The sequence below is a fragment of the Sturnira hondurensis genome, unplaced genomic scaffold (genome assembly GCF_014824575.4).
Source record: "Sturnira hondurensis isolate 20B ecotype Veracruz unplaced genomic scaffold, ASM1482457v3 Scaffold0003681, whole genome shotgun sequence".
NCBI lineage: Eukaryota > Metazoa > Chordata > Mammalia > Chiroptera > Phyllostomidae > Sturnira > Sturnira hondurensis.
Genome location: NW_028076312.1, coordinates 1 through 25,425, shown reverse-complemented (window position 1 = coordinate 25,425; position 25,425 = coordinate 1). Strand labels below are relative to the sequence as shown.

General features: G+C 39.8%; 1 protein-coding gene across 1 annotated transcript in view; it reads right to left on the bottom strand.

Annotated features, from left to right (window-relative positions):
• BARD1 (BRCA1 associated RING domain 1) overlaps window positions 1-24,160 on the bottom strand; it is a gene marked incomplete at its 5' end in the record, with an annotated part of 52,069 nt that extends 27,909 nt beyond the window's left edge. Inside the window, 4 exons of the mRNA XM_037042133.1 lie at window positions 239-319; window positions 8,376-9,340; window positions 18,886-19,034; window positions 24,104-24,160. Coding sequence (XP_036898028.1) covers window positions 239-319; window positions 8,376-9,340; window positions 18,886-19,034; window positions 24,104-24,160 — 1,252 coding nt within the window. The remainder of the gene's footprint in view (window positions 1-238; window positions 320-8,375; window positions 9,341-18,885; window positions 19,035-24,103) is intronic.
• Window positions 24,161-25,425: the final 1,265 nt, after the last annotated feature.

Genomic DNA, 25,425 nt, shown 5'->3' with positions numbered 1-25,425 from the left:
ACTGGGTTTCCTAAATCTAAAGGCAGTCACAAAAGGTACTTCATTCCGTGCCTATCACAACTGACGAGCTAGATGAAAAATAATTATTTTCTCTTATTTGGAGAAAATACAAGTTTTCAGATTAAAAAGAGTGTATACATGGCAGATGAATGATACACATACAACTACATAACTACAACTATCAAAACCGTAAGACATAAACAGGAGGGGAATAAAACACAAAGAAACAGAAAACTACCAATGGCGTCCATCCAGCGTGGTCTTTAACATTTGGGTCACTTCCATTTTGCAAGAGGTATGCAACAGAAGCTATGTCGCCCTAGTATAAGAACAAAAAAGAAAAAAATTGAAAATCATACGGAGAATAATAAAATAATGAGATGTTTTGTGTTTTTTTAAAGATTCTGCTTAAGATAAAATAAATCTTTTTCTCTTATGCTTACTGTTCATGAGTTAATAATGGTAAGTTTTGTATGAATTAACTGTTTTCCGGCACCAAGTCCTGGAACTCAGATGGTTCACCCCTGAATAGAGAGCACAAGATCTCTGCAATGAGCAGCCCTTATCGAAATTCATTTCAAAATACCAAAAAAAGGACACTAGCCACAGATCACCTGATCATAATAGTTTTTAAAGTCCTTTCATTTGTAAAATATATCCTCTTTTAGCACACATGAAAATGGTTTCTGAGTATTGTTGGAAACAAAACTGAAGTCAAGGAAAAAGACTGCTCAGCAAATCTAATGTTAAAACTGCCAAAAACTGTTGCCTTATGGGCTGTTTCTCTAATCTTTAATACCCTAATTTAGCTCTTATTCACCATTCACCTTAGTTATTTTGAGATATATTTCTAGGTAGAAGCAAGGCTTATTTTCTACAAAAGTAACTAACAGAAATTTCTCTGAAAAATAAATGTTAACAGTTCTATTTGACAGAAGTTACTCATGACAATGCTGTGTCTTGTGAAGCACTTCCTTAGGTAAAATGAAATCTCTCCTCTCCCACTCCCAGCCCTGATACTCTTCTGAAATGAGTTATCTTCTATAGGTTAATAATGTTGAAGTCATTAAGACCTCCTAATACAGTATTATTAGTTTCTAACTTTTTAAAAATCCTCATTCCAGAATATGTTTATTGATTTTAGAGAAAGAAGAAGAGAAAGGCAAAGAGAGAAACGGAATGTGAGCAACATCAAGTGGTTGCCTCCTAAACACGCCTCAACAGGGGATCCAAGCAACCTAGATAGCAGGGCCCTGACCCAGGAGTGAACCTACAGCCTTTGGCATACGGAACGACACTCCAACCAACTAAGCCACCAGGCCAGGGCTCAAATACAGAATATCTTAAAACAGTAGCTTGCTTAATTCTCTAAAAAACAAATCCACATGCAACATACATTTTTCTATGTTCCTAAATTAACAAAATGACCTTAAGTATTCAATACACCTAAAAAATAAAGATGGTATGCTCCAAATCAAATGCTCCGGCAGGTCAAATAAGAAGCATTTTCCATAGTTCTTAAGGGGTGCAAATTCTGTTAGTTCTTGTGCAAGTTAACATATATTTAGCAACTTTAGATTTAATATTCAATTCAGTTCTAAATGAGCTCAGAAAAACCTGTCAAGATACAAATATAATTTTTTTAGAACAATTAGGGGTAGATGAATAGCCACAACCACACTCCCAACCTTTAACATGAAAGTAAACACAAGTGGACAAAAATCCTTTTAAGAAAAAGTTCCCATTCTAACTGCATGGTCATCATTAAACTATATTCACGTAAAGAAGGCTGTATATACAGTAACATAAACGCAACTGTGGAATGGAAGACCACATGGGAACGGTCACACAGGAACACAGTGACAACTCAGAGACGAAAAGAAGAACGTCCCATAAGGCTGCTGGACGGCAGCACGGCTCTCTCCTGTAACCTCTGCACAGCATCAGAGACGTCTTCTGTTAGCAGTACGCCCCCAGACTCCCCTGAACTGCACAGCTGACTTGCAAACTGCTCTCAATACCCAACCTGCTTCCTCTTCCCTAGTACTTAAAAGTCTGTCATATTTGTATCCTTCTCCTTTATGTAAATTTAATGTCATGTGCATAAACAAAATTATGATAATTAGATAGGGTCCACAGTAACTGGGTAAGCTTGAACCAATATGAAGTTTCCAGGAAATAAATTAACTTCTGCTTCTGATTGCTTTGAATTACTTTCTTCTGTAATAGAGTATTTTCTGAGTAATAAGCACTCACTTTTACGCTCCTCACAACTTAAAAACAAATCGAGATTATTTTTAAACCACAGCAAGAAAAAATAAATCATCTAAGGAAAGTATTTACCAAGGCTTATAAGAAACTTTAAATGAATTTGATATTTTGAAGTAACACCTTAAAGGCTGAAAATAAGGACGCCTGTGTGGCCCCTTGAATTTTCCTACTGCCAACCTCTCACCCAAAGCACTCTTCGCACATGCCCACACACACTATCAAATCAATCAACATCCTAAAAGCACACACACACACAAACAAAATCTTTCCCTCATTATAAAGGTTAGCTATCACTACTCCAAAATACTATTAATAAATATCTTTATAAAAGAAGTACAGGACATTATGGTTAAGTGCAATAGTAATAATAATGAGTTACCCAAAATGGTTAAGCTTTCCACATTTATAAATTGACCAAGTACCTAAAACTTCTTTTAACAACTAAATGTCATTACAAAGAAAGTCTAGTCATCTGGAATGGAACTCTAAAATATAGTAAACATTTCCCTGGTTTCCGACCCAGAGTTTACCGAATAAAACACTCCACAGATGATTCTGACAACCAGTCTTCATCACATCAGGTCCTGGTATCACAAGGGTGACAGACAGAGGGGAAAATGGGTACTGACTCCAGAGGTGTTCTAGAGATTCAAATCTTGAAAATATCACAGAGGCCAGTTTGCTTTTGAGTCCTTCGCTGCTGTCCCAGGAAGCCGGTCTGAAGGACCTGCAAGGATGCACCTTCACACACAGTGTAACACGACTGCCTTGAAGCATAATGCATCACAGAGTCAGAGCCTGAAGAAGCTCCTTGCCAGGGACTTCCTCTCCACCCAGGAGAGCCTCGTTGCCTTGGTCATGTTAAGCACATCATGCCTTGTAAGTTGCCTTCAAAATATTCTGTTACGTCTGCATAATAAATATATCATATGACACGTCAACTTCAAGCCTTTCTTGTATTTCATAATACATCCACGGCTGTGACACAAATTGTGAGTGATCATTACCATTTTAAGTATCTATACTAGAGAACTTTGGGAGGCTTTTCCCAGCACCTACAAATTCTCCAGCAAAGGTGACATAATTAACAAATCAAAATTTTCTTCATGCGTAGAGAAATGTCAAATATTGAGGTATTTTTTTCATTAAATCAGAAGAATAGAGTATATATTTTAGTTTCTACTTAGTCATAATGCTTTCTCGTAATATCTCATTTATAATATATTCTTAGTAGCCTTTTAACCATAGGTAACATGCACAATCAAAGAGAAGCATAGGGAGTAAGAGCCTAACAGTTCTCAACTTCTAGTTAAAGGAGAATGTTCACAACACCCCTAGAATGTAACAAAATAAAACTACAGTCAAGATATTCAAGAACAGTCCTGTGCAGGTTTCATTCAAGTGATGCTGAATATCCCCCAAACTAAAAGCTAGCTAGCTGGCCTGTACGCCCATGACCCTGAGGGGAAAAGGATATGAGAGCTGACAGTCCAGGCAGCATCTGCTGAAGACCAATCTACATTCTGGCGGCCTGAATATTTAGGCAATTGGGATGTTTCATAAGATCCTTCCATTGTCAAGGTAAATAAGATAACAGGTGTTTTACATCATCCAGAAGACCCACTTCCAGGAATTTACCCTAAAGCTATACCTGCTCACATATGAAACAAAGATTGCTTACTACTGTACTGTTTATAAAAGCAAAAGAAAGAAAAACAGGCATCCATCAGTAAGGAACTAGGTTAAATAATGAAAACTCATGGAAAACTGTGCTACCACAAATATGTACAGAAGTGTGTACCAACAGGCCATCTGCTTATTTGCATAAATTCACAAGATACACAAGAAAATAAGAAAGGGAGTTAGCTGGAAGGACTTGTCGGCAATAGTGGCTGGGGCAGAAGTGGAAGTGGGACCTTCCACTATAAATACTTCAGTTTTTATTTCTGAAACATGAACTTGTTATTCATATTTTGAAATTAAATTTTAAATGAAGAATATATACTAGAAAACCACAAAATTTAATTGAAGGTCATATTATAATCAGAAAGCTAAGTGAACGTAAGCGCACACAAAATAATGTCCCCATAGAGAAGAAACTAATGCTGCGAATTCTGGAAAGAAAAACTTCAGATGTGAGCTAAGCTTTGAGGCTAGGTACAACAGACGAGGACAGAAAAGAGAAGGCTGCAGAGGAAGGCCGTAAGTGGCAGAGAAAAGAACTCATAACAGTGTTGAATGCTTCTGAATAACTGAAAAGGTTAAAGTTCAGTGTGACAGCAGATGGGGTTCAGATGGTGGCTGAGTCACTCATTTATTCAACCAATGCCATCCTATGATGTGCCAGGCAGTGTTCTAGATACTGAAGATATAAAAATGAACGAAGAGAATTCCTGTTCTCTAAAGAGAGAAAACAAAGATACTGTCAGGAAATAATAGTCACAGGAAGAAAGACAACACAAGCTGAGGGTTTGGCGAGGGCTGCTATTTTAGAGAAGGCAGAAAAGCCCTCTGTGAAGGAGTGGAGGTAGAGCAGAAACCCGAAGGAGGAGGGCTCACAGTGCTATGCAGACGTGGAAAGGCCTGTGGATTCCATGTCAAGTGGGCCAGGGAGTAACTGGTAGGCAGCAGAGAAACGACAAGTTCTAACTTAGACAGATTACCATGTCTGTCAAATAGAGATCTGAATGCAAAAAAGCGGGGCAAGAAAATGCTTCATGGTGTGGTTGGAATAACGACCACCACCCACAAAAAAACTGTCTATGGCCCAATCCCCAGAACTTGCATGTTACCTTACATGACCAAAGGGACTCTGCAATGAGATGATAGGTCCAGATCCTACAAAGGAGAGGTTCTCCAGCACTGTCAGGGTGGCCCTGGTGCCACCAGGGGAGTCTGCAAAGGCAGTGTGCATTTCCTGGCCAGGTCAGGAAGATGATGCTAGGACTCCACTCTCGTGCTGGCTTTGAAGACAGAGGAAGAGAGAAGCACAAACTAAGGAACAGTAACAGTCTCCAGAACTAAGAAAGCTCCTTAGCTGACTGCAGCAAGAAAATAGGATCTCGATCTTAAAACCACAAGGAACATGCAGTTCCTTGGAACAAATCAAGTAATCAAACAATGGATTCTCTCGTGGAGACTCCAGAAAGTTACACAACTGACCAACTGACTTCAGCCTGGTAAGACCCATATCAGATTTCTGACCTAAGAAACAAATTTGCCCAGTTTAAGTCACTAAGTTTGCAGGAATTTGTTGTGACAGCCCAAAGGACACCAACACAGGAGGTCAAGGCAAGAAAACACAAGTAGCTTCCACTGGGGTGGTAGCTATGAAAAGGTTGTGGCTAACAAAGATGCCTAGAGGTAGGTTTGAAGCAAGACATTGGCGAGTCTGGTTAACAATATTACCAAGGTCAAAGATCACTCTGTAAAGCGTCACTGCGCAAAGGGAGCTGCCTAGCCTGAGGGAACATGCAGAGTGTGCCCTCGAGTGCACGCCAAGCATGCATCACGTGACTGTGGCTCTTCCAATCTGAGGGGACAATGGAAACGTGGAAAACACCAGTCTGCCAAGACACTTTAAGGAAAAATAACAACCATAAACAACGACGACAAAAATCTTTTTTTAAAGATTTTTATTTATTTATCTTTAGAGAGGAAGGAGAGAGAGAGAGAGAGAGAGAGAGAGAGAGATATCAATGTATGGTTGCCTCTTGTGTGCCCCTTGCTGGGACCTGCCCTGCAACCCAGGCATGTGCCCCGACTGGAAATCTAACCATGATCCTCTGGTTCTCAGACCCGTGCTCAATCCACTGAGCTACACCAGCCAGGGCAAAAAATCTATCTTTGACAGCAAAAAACCTGGTACTTCCCCTTATTTGCTTTGGCTGTCTGAAAGGTGATCAAATCTATATTCATTATTCAGCTGCAGAAGCTCTATCCCTTTTCCCTGTTCATTTTTAAGTAGTTTTAACTTCAGAGTCCCCTCTAATCCTTTTCTCAAGTCGATGGGTGAAAATCATAAATTAAGATAGCAGAACTGCAATATTTGGTTTCCTAGTACAAATTATTCATATTCATCTTCAAATAAAAATTAGGGTAAAAATGAAATAAATATTATTTACAAAAAGAAAAATATACAAATAAATCCACTGAGTTTCTTTCAAGTATTTGTTCTATTAAAATCAAGCTGGATAGGGAGTGTACATCCAACTTATAACAAATTTTTTAGAGAGACACTGTTGTTAAATAGTAACTTAAAACAATAAAAATCAATTATGTTTTTCGTAAGTATACTCTATCAGAATCAGCCAACTAATGACAAACAATAAGAGCATTTGATAAGTTTAAGAGAATCAAAATAGGCAACTCTAACCACTGGCAAGACTCTCAGTAACCTAACAACCTTACAAAACTTGGATGAAACAACCTTCTGTGGAGAAAATTCACAAGCAGCCTCATGCCACCATTTTTCCTGTTTTAAGATTCTGCTGTTGCTTTTTCCCATGACCTCAGCCAAGGGAAGGCAAACTGTGGCCCGCAGGCCAGGCACTTGATTTTGTAGGTGAAGTTTTATCGGTTTCACGTCATGCCTGTGGCTGCTCTTGCACCCGCAGCAAAGTCGAATAGTCGTTAGAGTCAACCTGCGAAGCTGGAACTATTTACTCTAATTGTCCTTTTTGGAAATAGTTTGCCAAACCATGGCCTGGGCTCTAGGTCCTGGAGATCCTCATTAATAAAGATGAATTCTTCTTACGGTTAAAAGAAAACTCTCTACCAGTGTTAAGTGGATGCTTACCTGGTGGTCTGAAAGTAATTCCCAGGAAGCAAAGTGTAAAAACAAAAGCAGCCACATTCTTATGTATTATTCAGAAAAATGAACAGAAAATAATTATTATTATGTCAGCTACTTATGTCTATGAAGCATTAATAACATTATAATGTTAAGATTTATAACAGCTTATGTTAAGATTTATAACAGCTTATAGTATGCATATAAATATTATAACAAAGAAGACAAAATATATATATAGTCTGAGTTTCTTTAAACATGCTTTGCAAAAATCAAAATAAAATGTAAGCAGAGCTAACTGAGAATTCAAGTTGTTCAAAGGACATGTAATTCTAACACGTGGTCCTATTTCAGGCTCTCCCTCAACCTGCATCAGATACAGAGTATTCTACACCCATCGTTTATTGGAAGATAAAGCAAGGAAAATAATAAAACACTAACAGTCGGGAGAAATTTCCTTTCGTGCTTTTCCCTTTCTCCACACAACAACACCGGGTTCCCTGGACTCCATGTCCACTCCATGTCCTTCCTACAGGCTTTATGTCACCAACCTCGTGAGGGGGCTGGTTCCTTCCAGACTCCCCAAGTTCCCTATCCACACCAAAGACCCAGGGTTGCCCAAAGGACGTAGAGGAAGATCCCAAAACCTCTCTCAATTTGGCACTAAACTCCCCCGCGTCCTATTTTCTAACAGAGTCTGTAAAGCCGTGGTACCAGCTGCTCCTCTACACGTGCCTGTGTCAGTTTCACAGACCCCACCCCACCCCCCCACCAGCCAGGCCCCACAGGCAGACACCGCCACACCCAGAAGCTCAGCTCCAGTGACCAGGCCAGTCAAAGGAACTGCTGGCCGCAGGGCACAGAGAACCGCCTTCGTGGTGCGCAGCCACCGAGCCCCCAGGAGTGTCCAATCTACAGAAGCCCGCCACCTCTCACAGTGTCCCTAGCTCTTTTCCCAGACATGTTGCCAGCAGTAACTTGGCAATCATCTACATTCATAAAACCGTAAGGTGAAAACTGAATGAAAACATCACCGAGCAGGCGAAAATGAAAGCACGCGCCAGAGGAGAAGCTGAAACATTAAAACACGGGTTTCTGCAGCAAGAGCGTGTTCCTGGGGCCCAGGGGCCGCCGCTGTGACTGAGATGGGCGGCCCGTCCCTATGAATCTACTTCTTGTTGGGTCTTTAAGGGCATCACACCTGGGGTGGACTCATTATCCTAGTAAGCTGGTCTCACTTCTCACAAACACCAAAAGCATTGTTTAATACTGCGTCTCTTTCTGAAATTGTACTTCCAAGTCAGCTTCCTACCTTAATTGAAGCAATATGGAGCAAAGTCTCCCCCTTATGGTTTCTCTTCATGGCGGGAAGGTTACTACTGGGCAGCAGCTTCACGGCCGAGGGGCTGGACAGCATCCGTCCAGGACCCGCACCGGGAGGCGCGGAAGGCGGTGTGCCCGGCGAGGAGGCGCCGGACTCCCCCAACGCGTCCCCGTGTCTCCGCCTTGCTGCGTCACCAGCTGCTCGCTTCCCCAGAGGTGGCAAGGCAGAGCCGGGCACCGGGCCGTTCCCCGAGGGCCCCGTTTGCTCCCCAACGCTTCCACTGGCGCTGGCGGTGCTGCTCCTCCACCGCTTAGACACGGGGCTGGACGGTCTCCCTCGACGCCCGCGCTTTCCTTTATGACCCCCGGGCACGGATTTCTTAGGCGCGAGATCATTCTCACAGGGACTCTTCCCGGGAGTCGCTACCTCATCCCTGCTCTCAATTTCGGGAGACTCTATATGCTCAGCCAGTGGTAAGGAGACTCCGGGGAAACTCCCAAAACATTCATCTTCCGCGACAGAGCCACTGGCCAGCAAGTCTATCTCACCATTTCTCTGAGGACTGGCAATAACGGTTGGTTGGATGCAGAAAGATACCAGCTTTTCCTTAGATTCCTCTTTGGACTCAAGTTCCCCACCCTTTTTGTCTGCCTCTAAATTCCACTCTTGGTTGATTTTGGTTAAAATTTTCTTCTTCTGTCTTTTTCCAGATCTTGTAGCAGACTTCTTGGCCCTCGCAGAAACATCCACTGGAGGACTCGCAGAAACATACTCATATGCGGAGGCCTGCTGAGCATTTTCATCGTTTACCTTCTGAGGTTCAGTTTGCACTGAAACTTTACTTACAACATATCTGACCTTCTTACTTCGTGGACTAAACCACATTTTTATTGAATTCTTCTTACTTTCTGCATCATGAAATAAACTTTTCCTGGATGTATCTTCTTTTAAATCTGGTAGAAAAGGGAAAGAAATCTGTTACATGAACTTAATCTCTCTCATCTTGAGCTCCCCCAAAATTTTGTTTATGGTTTTCCTAAAATGTATCACACCTTTTACTAGAAAACTCTTCCCCAAATAACTGCATGGCTCACTCTCTCACCAACTTCTGGTCATTGCTCAAACGTCTTTTTTTGTGAGACTATCCCTTATGCCTAACATCCCAGTTAAACTTACAAATCCTCCCCTCCTACTCATTTCACTCCTACTTATGTTTTTTGTGTCTTGTCTCTCCCTTCCCATCAGAACACAAGCTCTCTGAAGGCAAATACTTCCATCTCTCCTCTGCCAAAGACCCAGTGCACATAGTGTCCGGGACATATGCTCAATAAGTTTGTTGAATAAATGAGCAAGAGCTTACAATTCAGGTAAAGAAAGCTGCAGCTCACCCAGCCTCAATTTAGGGAAGGGAAATAAGGCTTTACACTTTAGAATGAATGGTCACTCTGGCTGCTATGCAAGGAGGAACTCTAGAAAGGAGAGGGGGAGGGGACACAGTAACCATTACATGGCTATCATCCAAGATTAAAATCACAGTGGCTTTACAAGGATAGTAGCAGTAGACATGGTAAAAAGTATCAGGCACATCATCTAAAAGACTATTAACTAAACTAAGAGGCAAGAAAAGGTGATAAAATGTTCAAAGATGCAGTGGGGCTTACAACATGTTTAAATGTTTAAGGAACCAACGACAGCCAGTGTACCTGCCTGCTTTGCAGAGACCAAGGAAGAAAGTAGTATAATGATGAGACTATAAAAATTGGCTATAACCAGGCCATGAAAAGGCCTGCTGGCAATGTTAAAGACTTCAATACCTGTGCCAAGAGCAACAGAAACCCAATAAAATGTCTTACTTAAGTCAGGTGGCAAGACTACCTCTGTGTTTTTAAAGGATCACTCCTGGCTCGAGTGTAGGAAAACAGATTGGAAGAAGGCAAGAGTAAATGCAAGAGTAAATGTTAAGAGGCCAAAGTGGGAGCGTAAGTGATAAGAGACTAGGGAGGTGGTGATAGAGAAAGAAAAAAAGTAGAATTATTGAAAAATAAGTAGGAGCTAAAATTCACAGGACTTGGTGATCAAAGAGCACAAGGGGATGGAGGTGACCAGGATGATATCCATGTGTCTGGCTTACACCACTGCATGCACCTCGAGGACATCAACAACATGGGTGACCGGAGAGAGGACCTGCCCGGGGCCCTGAGCATCCCTGCACACCCTCACATGGTGTACCAAGGAGGCGGGGCCCTGGCCGCTCCTCATCCAGGCCACTTCTCAGGAGTGTCACAGCAAGCAACTCCAACAGGTGTGGCAGTATCTCCTTGGGGACGGCGCGGGGGGGAGGACAGGAAAGCAGGCCAATTTCTGCTTATTACAAAAACATTCAATTTTCCAAGCGCATTGTATGTGAAAGAACCCATGATGAGACCTTTGTCAAGTATGATCAAAGATGCAAACCTGCTAAAAAATTGGCAAATCAAATCCAGGTATTTCAAAGAAAATGTGATAAAATATTTGCACATTTTAAATGCATACACCCTTTCACAAAGGAATTTCACCTCTAGTAATCTATCTTATAAAACATACAAAATATTCATGCATGTGCCTGCCAGGGATGTATAAGAATGTTAATCATGGTGATGTTTGTAGTAGCATAAATGAGGAAAAAAGTCAGCATTCATCAGCTGGGTGAGTTAACAATGGAGCATTTATACTACAAAATCTAAGCTAACTTATATAACTAACTAACGTGAAGACTTTGAAGGCACGTCTGTCTAAGTGTGGCAAAATCCCATTTATATTTTAAAAATTCTATTACATTTATATTCAAGTATTTTCATAAATTCAGAAAATAAAATGAGACAGTTAAACAATGAAAACAGTCCTTCTGAAAAAGAAAGGAACCTATGCTTTCTGGTTGAGGGAAAAGAGTAGAAAGAAATTTTTTCATGTTTTACCCTACACACTCTATACCACTTATATCAGCTACAAAAAAAAGAATGTTCTCATATATTTATTCCATAAATTAAACAAATGTAAACAAAACTAGTGTAAGAGGAAGCAACCACGATTAGAGGGCAAGGACTTTCAATCCCACCCCCTGACCTCCAAGAGGGGAGAGCAGCTAGAGGTTGAATCAATCACCAATGCCAATGATTTAACCAATGGCACCGATGTATGAAAGCCTCCGAGCTGGTGAACAGATGAAGTGCTGGGAGAGTTATGTCCCCAGAGAGGCCATGGAAGCTCCACACCCCCCACACACACACACCTTCTCTGTGTATCTCTTCCACCTGGCTCTTCCCAAATCACTTCCATTTGTAATGAACGAGTTATGTAGTAAGTACAATATTTTCCTGAACTCTGTGAGCTACTCTAGCAAATTCATCAGCCCGAGAAGGTTGTGGGGTCAGGGGGAGGACAGTCTGTGAGATCTGATGCCATCCCCAGGTAGACAGGGTCCAAATTGAGTCAAACTACAGGACACCTGGCTGGTGTCACTGCATGGCTCATTGTGTGTTAAAGCCCCACGCCTGGTGTCCGCAGTGAAGCGGTGCCGTGGTGTGGCAGTGCAAGACTTGAGGAGACACACAGAAGTGAGTTCTCCTTGCCTGCACTGTGCATTAAAATCTCTGTACACACCATATTTTAGACCTACCAGTCCTGCCCATTAACAGATGCTCAAGAAACCGCCAGTGAGGGAACCGTACAACCAGCACTCCACTTGCATTCCAACAAGTGACCTTTAAGTTCTTCTGCTTTGTTTCTGCCTCTAAGCTCACATATTTTGCTTTTAAAAATATTCCTTCAAATTCTCCCCTTACAGACAGGTAAAACCAACCCAGGCCACGAGCACAGTGGTGAACATATACTTAATATTCATAGAACTGATGAATAAATTATTTTATATCCTTCCTTAAATCTCGAGAGTATTTATACAAGGGAGGTCAGAATTCATTTTAAGGGCTAAAAGTTATCTTGAGGATCACTCATCCAATTCTGTCAGTTTAAAGATGAAGAATGGAAACTTAAAAGCGGGAGTTGGAGGGGGGTCTCCCAACTCACAACCCAGTGCGCTCTTCTCTCCATGGTACCTGGGTATCAAAGGGCCCTGTCAGGTGCAGAAGCAAAACCTGGAAAGGCAGGGAAACCACCACCACAACCACCTTGCAGGTTGAACGATGACTAACCAGTAATCTCATGGGGCCTGATATTCGCTCTCCCGATGAACAACGACGTAATAGTCTCCTCTAACTGGGACACTTAGGACATGTTTTTCTTTGCTCTATACTTAAAAAAAAAAAAAGAAAGAAAAACAAAAAAGAAAGAAAGGAAACTACCTGTATTTTCACCATGTGTATGTAATGCACACTCTTTGCCCATATTTTTGAAGGAAAAATAAGGATGTGCATTATACATGGGTAAAACCTGAAATACGCTGTATCTGATCTTGTGTTTTGTGATTATTTGTATTTGTAACCTAAAATTCCTTGTACCATAATATGTATCTGTTCCTGTGTTTTGTAATTATTTGTTACATAAAATTTCTTGTACCATAATATGTCTGTTCTTGTGTTTTGTAATTATGTTTCATAAAATTTCTCATACCATAATATGTTCAAAAATAAATGCTAGCATTCCTTTATAATACAAAAAACAAGTGTCTAAATATATGTAAATAAAGAATTGAATGAAAAATAAAGTTTCTTGCTGAAAGCCTGGGCCAAAATCATGGGTGTGCATAATACACGGGAGCACATCATATACGACAAAATTCAGTGCCCGAATTACATTTTGTTTTTCTCCTCAGAGGTTACTCCCTGTTCAAGATACAAAGAACTTTGTGTGAAGCTCTTCTTACATTACAGGCTCTAAAGAAAAATTGTAATGAACCAAGTTCCAAAACTAAGTCACTGTAAGAAGAAAGCCACGGCGTCTCACCCCTAAGGACTGGCAACACCCACTGTTCAGGAAATACACATGTCTAACGTGACCAAGGTGTTACACAGATTTTTTTCTTCACACCAAACACTGTTTTATTATTTTATCCATTCAAAGTTAATAATACACTAGAAAATTAGTAAACTAAAATCTCAAAACTTCTCTAAAGCTCAAAATCAAGTCTTCTGTCTATTCTACCTCATGTTTCTTGAGTATAAAAGTACCATCTTTATAAATAGATCTGGCAATACAGTACTTTAGACAGGTTAAAAAAAGAAAAAATAGTGCATTTTGAAAAACAAATAATTAGTTATTTATCTCAGCAAAAATTACGAGGACATGACCCCTGCCTAGCAAAGAAATTCAGTCAAACTGCACTCCACTCCGAAGAAGCTGCCCCTTACTCCTGGTAGAAAAATGGGAGAACTACACTGGAAAGAGAGTGGTAACTGATAAACCCAGCGGAAAGCAAGAGTGTGTGTATGAAGAAGGGCCGACCCTCCGACATCCTTTCTGACATCCTAGCTGACCTTCACCTGGTTCCAAAGTGGTATTAGGCCAGGATCTTGGAAATCAACAAACAGAATGAGGTACATCCACTCACAAAGAGATTTAATGTCTAAATTCAACAAGATCTTCCTTTGCAGTGTAAGTAGATTTCAAACTAAGTCACTTCTGATATAATCTCAAGTCTAGAGGAAAGGTCAAAATGAAACGTTACCAGGCTTACGTTTTAAGGCTGAGAGTCATAAAGACTAAAGGTTTATCCTGTGGTAGTCTGCAAAAATTTGTATTTATTTTTTTATTTATTTTCAATATAGTTAATGACATTTTCAACTAAAAAGCCAAATACTGAAGTTTTTGATCTTATAAAACTTACAAAATATAGAATTAGGTGTTTAACAAAAATTTAAGGCTTGTAAGTAGCAGCAACACATTCAATCTAAAATTTCACTCAGGTGTACATATTGCTTAACTTATAAAGCAGCTGACAGTATATATCTATGCAATTTATAGGTACACCGTAATTTCACTAGTCATCCAACAATGCTAAATTCAGTCAAGAATATTTAATTGTGCGTATTGTCCTAACTAAGCAAGGGCCACAACAACAGACATGGTGTAAATTCTGGATTTCACACAGCACATCTCCGCTGAGACTATAAAAAGCAAAACCACCCCCACTGTTGGGAGTAAACCACACTATTCAGAGCTACAACCGGTTTAATGGGTGAGTGCTTGTAAGCATGTTAAATTACCATAGTCAATTCACAAAGAAAAACACTGGTCCTTCCTCTACACAGTCAATTCCACAATGACGGCATCTAAGAGGACTTGGTTCCCTGAGATGAAACATTTCTGACTGCTCCACAGACTGTCCAGGAACAGAGGTGCGCATGTTGCCAAGGAGCTGCTTAGCCAAGTTTATTCTTAAAATTGAATAATAAACTATAGAAAAGGGAGGCAATTGGAAATGTGATTTAGCTATCATTAATCTACATCAAAGGAGTATAATGATGTGCATTGTGTGCCTTTCAAATTATCCTCTATTATAGGTTTCACAACATGAGTGGAGAAATCTCTTTGACAAACTAGCCCCTTATTAAAAAAATCAAAGGAAAGTACCCTGCTACCATCTGTGCAACATTAATGCCTTCACTAAAGAATGATTATTTTGTAAGTTAAGAAGTACTCAGTTCTATCTAAAAAAAAATAATAATAATAATAAAAGCAACACAGGTATTCAAATGCTCATCTTCACCAATTATAGAAAAGTCATAGCATATGTGAAACACCATATAATTCACCACAGAAAGACCAGCATCTCTCCCTCAAAGCAGAAAATAAAACTGTGATTCTATGAAAGCATAATTACAATTTTTTAATGTCAGCAACACCAACATATATTTTGCTGGTCAGAACCTGACCAGCACCTGCAAGGTCTGATTTAATATGACGGAGGCAAGAAAAAATAAAAACTTACATTTAACTCCAATAGAAGAAAGCAGATTATGTTACAAAGAATAAGGCAAAATTATCCATAAACGGTTGTCAGGAAAATTTATGACCGTCTTTTCGCTTTAAAACACACTGAACCAAGGAAAATCTGTGCAAGTATTTAGAAGCTCATTTTAGAAAGTATTACTGTAAATCAGGCTTCTTTATCTCCTATATATACCACATACTATGTCCATAACTTGACAAGTTCTTCCTAATTATCCACCTTAATTACAGTAATTATATATTTTATAGTAAATGCAAATAACAAGGTTCACTTGGAAGATAAATTGTGAACTACGGCTTTAAAAAAATACTGAAATAATAACTAAGGGTGGGGGGGTGGAAAGGGGAGGGAGGCGGGGAGCATGGGGCGGGGGGGGCGGGGCGGGCAGGGTTGGGAATATAAGACAGAAACCTGTACTTGAACAAGAATGAAATAAAAATTAGATATAAAAAAAATACTGAAATGTGGGGGGTGTCTAACCATTCCTCTCAATTCATCTTCAACACTTGACTATTTGATCACATGATTCTAGAGCTAGACCTTAGGAATCACTTAATCTAATACCTTTGTTTTATGAGATCATTTCCAATTTTCTCATTATAAAGGAGATCAACCATTATTTGATCCAACTATTATTTCTCTCTACTCATTCACCTTATATCACTTGTTTCAGAAGTAATTGCTGGATAAACATAAAGGTACCATATAAAATATACTGAATAGGTAAACTATACAGAAACACTCAAAAATCCCAAATGCCTTTCAAGGCCAGTTTGTTTCAAGGGACACTGGGAGAAAACGTTGATGACAACGCAATTCACAGTAAGTAGAAAAAGCTCCGCACCATGGATATTAGGTCTGGATTAAAAACTTATATTGCAGATAGACCTTACATTTCTCAACTTCTGTGAAAGTACCAAAGGAGGATCTTACCATTATAAAGTGAACTGTCAAAACCAAAACCTAAGAATCTGTTTTAAAACTGTTTTTGTTTTCATTACATTTAGTCTCTGGGCTATGAATGAAATCTTTGCACTGCTACTTTTCTCCAACTCGGTTCAGCAAACGCAGTGGACACCCACACTTCTCACAAAAGCAACGTGCTAAAAGACAAACAAAAAGCAGGACACTTACTCCTACAACTGAGGACTTTAACCTAGGTCCTCAATTCCCTCAACTACAGAATAAAGGGATTAAAGATAACCTCCCAGCTCCTGAAATTCTGATTATATATTATCCAAACTGTGACATTTCAATTCATCTTCAAGTAAGTAATGTTTTAAGGCCAGCACTACTCAAGTCTGCTAAGGGATAAAGTAATTGCTCACTATAAAAGGAAAACAAATACAAAATAGCCACAAAATGAATCACCAGAATTCTCTCCCCAAACTCCATCTCTACTCTTAGATGAGAAAGATGGCATTCTAAAGGGCCTCTGATCCCACACAAAAACTTGTTCCAAACTCAATGATTTTCCTAGAAATTTTTGATGATGAAATATTAAGGCATTTCAACACCATAATGATGATTCAAACCCCACTGACCACAGTAAAATTTCTGAAGAATTCATCCATCTTACTCTTCTTTGCACCCTATGGCACCTACCAGGTGCCTCAGTCTGCCACAATTTACTATTCATCAAGAACAACTCCGCTTCCCTTCTTTCACCATTATAAATGTCACATGATTTGTTACCGGTTAAACTGTGTCCTTCCTAAAACTCATATATAGGAGTCCCACCCACAGCACCTCAGGATGTGACCTTATTTGGAAAAAGGATCATTACAGATGTAGGATGGGATGAGCAGGGTGGGATTCTGATGCAGTATGAACCGTGTCCTTTTTAAAGGTGGAGATCTGACCCAAATATGACAGGGAGAACGCCAGGGGAACAGGAACACCACCATCCACCAGGCGGAGAGAGAGGCCTGGAACACACTCAGCCCTCACAGACCCTGAAGGAACCAGCCTCACCAACACCTTGACTGTGGACTTCAGGCCTGCAGAACTGCGAGATAAGACACCCAGTTCACAGTGTGCTCCTTCGCTATGGGAGCACTAGCAAGCTAAGTATCACTATAGTACCACTAATAATCACTACACAGCACCTGGAGAAGAATCAAATCCAAACATCCTGACAGGACACAAATCTCGCAGGAACACCCCAAATTCCCACGTTTGGCCAATGTTCCTAACAGACCGCACATCGTCTGTAAGGATCTCATGAAAACCACTTTCACGGAGACATGAGCATCTTTCATGTCGTACAATTAACTCAAGAGGCTCACTGACCCTCCCCCTCCACCCCCTTCACTGCCAAAGATGCAGGGACTCTTGATTAAGAACTGGCGCTTTAATCAATGTGACAGGGAGGGGGGCAGGGACCAGATAGCACGGTAATCTCTTTCATTAGGAAATAAACACTATCAGCACTGTCTCCGAGTAAGAAAGAAAGGAACAGACGAACTTAATAATAAAACTTTTCCTCATTGTGCTCTAATGAGATTAACAAAACAGTATTTTTTCAAATAGGTAAGTACTTCTAAAAATGTGTATGTGTATAATTCCACCTGAAAATCAGTAAAACTTTTTTAGCACTATAGCAATTTTATCATAACAGAATGGAGTCTAATATATTAATTAAATAAGGAGCTGAAGAAAACTTTATAGATAATTATGATTTTAATTCTTCTTAAAAGTATGGACCTGGTCAATAAGACAAAGTGTTCGACTTTTCTCTTCATTTTCTCCAATCACTTAATCCTTTACTAGTTGATACCACACTAGAAAACTAAGATCCAAAGACTTTACAACAGAGGTCCAGGCCTTCTATACCAGCAGTATCAATCATCATCAGTGGCTTCCAGCCAGGCAAGAAACGGTCCTCCCACGTAGAAACACAGTTAAATTGATGTGATCTGGTCAATAAAAGGACAATTCCAAAATCTAATTATGAAGCTTCAAACACTTTATGTTCCACAGGTAATTAGTTCTCAGCAGAAAGCACAATAGGAAGAGACACAGTTAATCCACAGAGTCTAAGAACAAGTTGGAAAACATTAACCCCCATTTAAAGAAAAAAAAAGATGAATATTACATTTTTGCTCTTTCAAAGTGTGCTCCATGGAAGAAGATTGTATTCTCTCTTGCAAAGGTGCATTTAAGTGAGTTGAGGACAAAATCAGTAAATTAAGGACAAAATCATTATATACATCACACAGAAACTGTCACAACTGAAAAAGCAGGCAGGGAAGGCAGTGAGAAAGTCTCTGGGCTATCAGAGGAAACATGGGCTCTGGTTCTCCTGCTTCTGGTACTAACTATGTGTGACTTTAGCAAGATCAGTTGACCTCCGAACCTTGGTTTCTCGTCTATGAAAATGGAATCAGACTTAATTGTATCGAAGGTACGTGTCACTCAAAATGATTCCAAACACTATAAATCTGAAAAACTGAAATATGCCATTCAGAATTCCTGATACATCTTTATACATTTTACATGATCAATACGAATTCATCAATTACTTAACGAAGAGAGACAGATGAAATTTCTCACCTGAAAGCTCATTCTCATGTAGCAAATTGCGAAGTTTACTACAAAGCTGAATAATGTTGTCCAACTGTCTGTTTATCTTCACATCCTGTATCCAGGCTGGGGTACTACACACTGGACACGTGGTTCCGATGCAGTCACTTACGCAGTCACTGAAAAAGGATCAACAATACACAGGTGTAATTATCAATGCAATCAGCAGAATCTGAATTCCAAAAAGTAAATATAAACAGTGTTTGAAGCAGAAGCAAATGAAGAAAAGGTTGTTCTAACAATGGGCAATTACAAATATTTTTATAGTGCTTTTTAGTGTGATACACACACAAAATCTAAAGTTGCTCAGGTTATTTGCGATGAAGAGATTATGTAGCCAGACATTATTAGTCTGTATAACTTTTCCCCTGCAAATAAATCTAAAACTTCTAAAGGGCAACAGCACAAAGGAAGACACAAAAAACATATTTAGAACTTAATAAATAACAGTCATGCATCTCAACCTCCCTACCCTTAACCTTAACACTGCGCTTCATGAAATACCTACAATTACCGCAGGGAAAGGTATTTTTTTGTTTTGTTTTTGGAGAAGTATCTAAAAGCTTAGTAGTTTTTGAGAAAAGATCTTTGGTTCTTTCAAGTACTTGTATGACTGCAGATTCAATGAAATTCCCTTAGATTATCTACCCAGGAGTTACATAGTTAGAAGGGTTTCCTAACTACGCAGGTTAAAACCCTTTGCAAATCTGATGAGGACACACACAAGCTCTTATTTTAAAAAGGTGAGGGTGGGGAGGGTCCCAACCTCCTCTGAAGCCTATCTGTGAATTCCAAAACAAGAAACCTGCAGATCCACTTCTCCCTCAGCCTTGCCAGACAGGCTCTAGCAGGACTGCTCAAGGTCACGGTCGTAAATCGTCACTTCCCCCAAACACTCTACTCCTCTGCGTGTCCTACTCACTTAGTGCAGAGGATTCTTACAAGACGAGCTCCCTTTGGAAACAGCCTATGCCATCTCTAATCTTTGTATCCCTAGATCCTAGCGTGACTTCTGAATCAAAGTAACTCAACAAACGTTGTCAAACGAATCTATAAACTATACTGGGGCTGGCAGAGGCCGCCCAGATCACTGGATACAATACATGTAAAATTCCTTTCTTTAAAGAAACTTCTTTGAGTTTGTTTGCTCAGAGTTAAGAAGTCTTCACTTGGAAGCCGATTATATAAAGTATGTAAACTAATTCCTCAGATTTAAGTCAAATGTTGTGTAGTATTTAATTATTTGAGGAACACTAGTGAAAAATAGTCAAATCCACTCATCGAAAACCATTACCACCCTGGCCAGGTAGGTCAGTTGGTTGGAGTGTGGTCCTGATAAACCAAAAATACAGACTCAATCCCTGGTCAGGGCACATGCAAGAATCGACCAATGGCACCAGCCAGTGTGGCTCAGTCGGTTGGGCGCCATCCCACAAACCAAAAGGTTGCAAGTTTGATTCCTGGTCGGGGCACATGCCTGGGTAGTGAGTTCAGTCCCCAGTCAGGGTGCATGGGGAAGGCAACCAATCAATGTCTCTCTCAGATCAGTGTTTCTCTCCCTCTTCCTCCCTCCCTACCTACCCCTCTCTCTAAAATAAAGTATAAAGAAAAAAAAGAATTCACCAATAAATGCATCTAAATGAAACAACAAAATTGATGTGTCTCTCCCTAGCTCTAAAAAAAAATCAATAATTAAAAATAAAAAAGGTGCCCTGGCTGGCGTAGCTCAGTGGATTGAGCGCGGGCCTGCGAACCAGACGACCGAGGTTCGATTCCCAGTCAGGGCACATGCCTGGGTTGCAAACCGGTTCCTTGCAGGCTAACGGTACCAGCAGGGGATGCACAAAAGGCAACCATACATTGATGTTTCTCTCCCTCTCTCCTTCCCCTCTAAAAATAAATAAATAAATAAAATCTTAAAAAAAAAAAAAAAGAAAACTGTCTTAATATATTGGTTTAAAAAAAAATAAAAAAATAAAAAATAAAAAAGGTTATCTCATTTCCAGATCAAGAAAATGAGACCCGTTACAGACTTACCCAGCACCACACCAGTACCCAGACCTGTCTATTTCATCTATTCTACAATATAATGTCAGTCTCATAACTGTTCTCTAATTTTTTTATACACATTAACCCAGCGTTCTGGGGAAATGTGTCATTTCTCAGTCAATCTGTGTCACTGGGTGAGCCAATATTTCCCAAATGACCAATGTACAATATCATAAAATCATGCTTGGATAAAAGAATCATTCCAAGTACAGCATTAAACCAATGGAATTTAACAGAATAAGAAACCCACTGACACGGTTTTAGATTCTACACTGTTACAAATTTAAGAAACTCTCACTTGCCAAGAAGTGATAAAAGTACCAAAGGAGAATATTCAGATTATCTCATTATACTTTTTCCAAAAACAGATACATGTAAGATCAGATTTCTTCACAGTTCAATCAAAACCAGATATCACAACAGACTAAACTATAGGCAGATATGAGAATCTACAAAAATGTAAAATAGTGCCATTCCTCTCACTATTTTTTCTTTGTTTTGTGAAAGTTATTTTTACTTAAAAAGTGTTATTTGTGTTAGTATGCAATGGGCTTATTACTGTTGTTTTTAAATGATTTAGTATTTTTAAAACCTCTATTTTATATGGTAAATACACACACACACACACACACACACACTCTTTAGGGTCCTTAATTTTTAAGAGTATAAAGTAGTCTGAAACCAAAATCATTGAACCCCCCGCTATGCCTTAAATGACTTACTTCTCAAAGTGAGTATGTAGTGTACTACTTTTATAAGGAGTTGGCATAAAGTAATTGGAACCTACACAACACTTTCAATGATTTTAAAAAGCTGCACCTCTCGGAAAAGCACCTTCCCCAACTTGTATGTTTCAGCTGGACTGGAATATATCAAAACAATCTTTTAAACTGCAAGGTATTTATGACATTGCTCATCAGTTTTATACAACTCCAAATCTGCGAAGAATACAAATAACTACCTAATTCTTGGTACCAAAGAATCAAACTGAACCACAACTGTACTGAATCGTTTCTTTCCTACAATTGTCATCTAGAGATGGCCATTTTCTCTTTTAAGGTGTCTTCCTGACTCTCTTAACCTTTCACTGGCCGTTTTAAGTGCCAGACCCCTTTGGAATCCAATTAGACATTGTTATGGATCTCTCACCACCCCCCTCACTAACACACACACTTTATATACAATTTCGTAACAGTTTGTTATGCTCCAGCAGTGTTGTCACAGTGAGTGCATTAGCCTGAGTGGGAACAGGGAGCAGGTTACGTTTCATAAGGGGAGGCCTTTTGGAAAACATGACATTGTAACTGATGAAGTTGCTTCACACAAATGTAATGAAAGTACATTCCAGGTAAAAGAAATAGCACGTGCAAAAGTCCTGGGGCAGGAGTGAATTTGCTGTCGCATGAACCTAAAGGACATGGCTGGAACAGGTGAGCCAGAGGGAAGTGCAGTCCAAGAGGCAGGCAGAAACTAGGTCTTGCCCAGGGTCTTGTGGACCTTAGCGCAGAGTTTGGATTTCATTCCAATCACAACAGAAAGCAGCCAAAAGGTCTTAAGGAGGGCAATGGGTACGGATGTGATTTACATTTTTAAAAGATCACTGACAAGTATGAGGAAAGTGGGGAAGGGAACCAGTTATGAACTTATAACAAAAGTTTGTGGAGAGATAATATAATGATGGCTTGGACCAAAGTGTAGACAGTAGTAAACTGAGAGAGAGAAGTGAGAAATTCAAGATTTGGGGTGCAACTGACAGAACATGCAGATGTGGGGTAAGGTAGAAAAGAGCAGTCAGATACGACTCACGGTTCTGTCTTGACCAACTCTGCATCAGCAGTGCACTCACTACCATGAAGATCACTGAGGCAGGAACGGCTTACAGGGGTGATCAACAGGTCTGCCGTGAACGTATCAAACCTGAAATCCCTTTCATCATCCAAATGGAGGTACCGGGTAGGTGACAGGTACTATTCCCTACCTCATCCTCCGGCCAGAGATTCCCCACGCAACAGAACTGTTTCTAGAAACAAAATTGGGACCCCAAGCATAGCTGCCTCCCACGCCATCCTGACCCACTTAAGTCACATAGTCAATTGTTTTCTGTTCTTAAACTTCACACTGCAGTTTGCTCATGCCAGAGAATTTCAGTCACAACTTGAACTAATGAAAAGATTGATCGAAAGGTTATATTAACCTTGCTCAAAGACAATTAAACTAAGATGTTCAGTCCTTAAATTGACTTCTCCTGAATAAGAAACAGAATGAAATGAAAATCTAATGTTACAGTCTATGAACCACAGTTTTCATATGACTACATGGATATAATTTCACAATAACTGTTGTAGCTTCAATTGTGTCCCCCAAAACATTTTACTTCTAGCACCTATTTGTGTGATCTTATTTGAAAATAGGGTCTTTGCAGATAGTCACGTTAAGATGAGATCAGCAGGGTGAGCCCTAATTCAAAGTAACTGGTGTATTTACAAACAGGGGAAACGTAGAAACAAAGACCAACATGCCCACAGGGGAGAACACCGTGTGAACACGAAGGCTAAGACCACAGTGGTGCACCCACAAGCCAAGGAATGCCCAAGACTGCCGGAGGCCAGCGGCGGCAGCAGAATGCAGGAAAGCAGCACGGACAGAGTCTCCCTCGCGGCCCTCAGAAGGACGAACCTGCTGACACCTTGCTCTCAAGATTTCTAGCCTCCAGGAGAGAGACAATAAATTTCTGCTGTTCTAAGCCACCCAGTTTTTGATGCTTTGTTACGGCAGCCGTCGGGAACTAACACAGCAGCTATAACTCGGAAAGTCTACATTCAAAACTAACTGGAGCAAAATAAAACATATCTGAATTAAATAACAGATACTGATTTTTCCCAAGTTTAGCAAAGTTGCTTATTAAACTTTATAACTTTGATCAACTCATCCTCTTTAAGCTTTGATTTTCTCACTTGTAAATTAAGACAATTATAAGGGTCAAAATGAGATAATGTATGGTAAGTTACTTTGCAGTCTAAGACAGTTACACAAATATAAGAAATATTATCATCAATATGATTACATGACTGTTACTGGTCAGAAATCACTGTTGCTACATATATGTCAATATAATATATATCAAGCCACAACTACTCACCTACAGAAGATGTGCTCGCATCCTCCTAAACACACAGGCTCTCTCAGAATATTGTTGCTGTTTGAAGAAAGAAAAACAACCAAAATTTAGTCACTGATAGATGAACATTTATACCCAACATTTCCTAAATCCAAGGTCTAACTCTACCTACCATATTTCTTTCTTTTCTCAAAGCAGAAGATATTAAGGATGCATCCATCCTGGTTAAATATTGTATCATAACATACCAGCTGAATTCAAATACCAACTACCAAATTCTGTACAAACTGTAACACTTTTAATAACATTATAAAGGGCAAGTCACAGAAAGCAGTAGCTTTATTCAACTATCTCAAACTTCTTTTGATAGGCAAAACCAACCACAGGCTGCTTCTTACTAAGATACATCTTCCACCTAATGATTCAAAATGTAAATCCTAAATTTCAAAATGAGACCCATAGCTGAATGACCATATAATGTACCTTCCAAGTGACAGCATTTCTGAGAGTGAAGAGGAGTGATAACTGATGAGGAAGCTGGAGCAGGTCTAATCAGACCTGTCCCAAGGAAATCAGGACATCTGATCACCTCGTCTGTAAGAATTCCACGTTCCCATAACAAAACACTGGTTCTGGCTATTGGTAAGCAGCCCCTACTTCCATAGGCACCTTGTCAAAAATACAGCCATTCTTTCAGTTCACAGGAAGTCAACTGTTTTATTCTTAAGCAAGAGCAAACAGGAAACATCAGGCTGACAATCACTCTGCAGACTGAATGAGACCCACAGTATCGCGTGAAGTGAGTCAGAAACACAATCCCAGCGCTGTCCACTGAAAGACTGGGTATAATCGATAACCCTGAGAAGGTAATGGTACTTATTAGTGAACACACACCAAGTCATTACATTCAGAGGGCATAACGTAGCAAGAGCAAACAGAAGATTTTAAAAGATGAACAGTTTTTTTTGTACTTGGTTTACTACACTAATCCTAGGATCTTTAGGTATTTACAGCATTATTATTTAATTATTCTTTGGACATACCACATATCAATAAAAACAATTGTAACATTTCTTATAAGATCAAATGTATCACATTGAGCATTTTAATAGACTGAAACTTAAAAGTGAAACTTGGCTTTCAGAAAGAGCACTAAAAACACAGTATGCAGCCCTGGACTGTGTGGCTCAGGTAGTTGGAGTGTTGTACCATGAACAAAAAGGTTGTAGGTTCAATTCCCAGTCAGGGCACATACAGAGGTTGCAGGTTCAGTCCCTGGTCAGGGCATGTACAAAAAAGCAACCAATAAATGTTTCTCTCTCACACTGACATTTCCTTCTCTT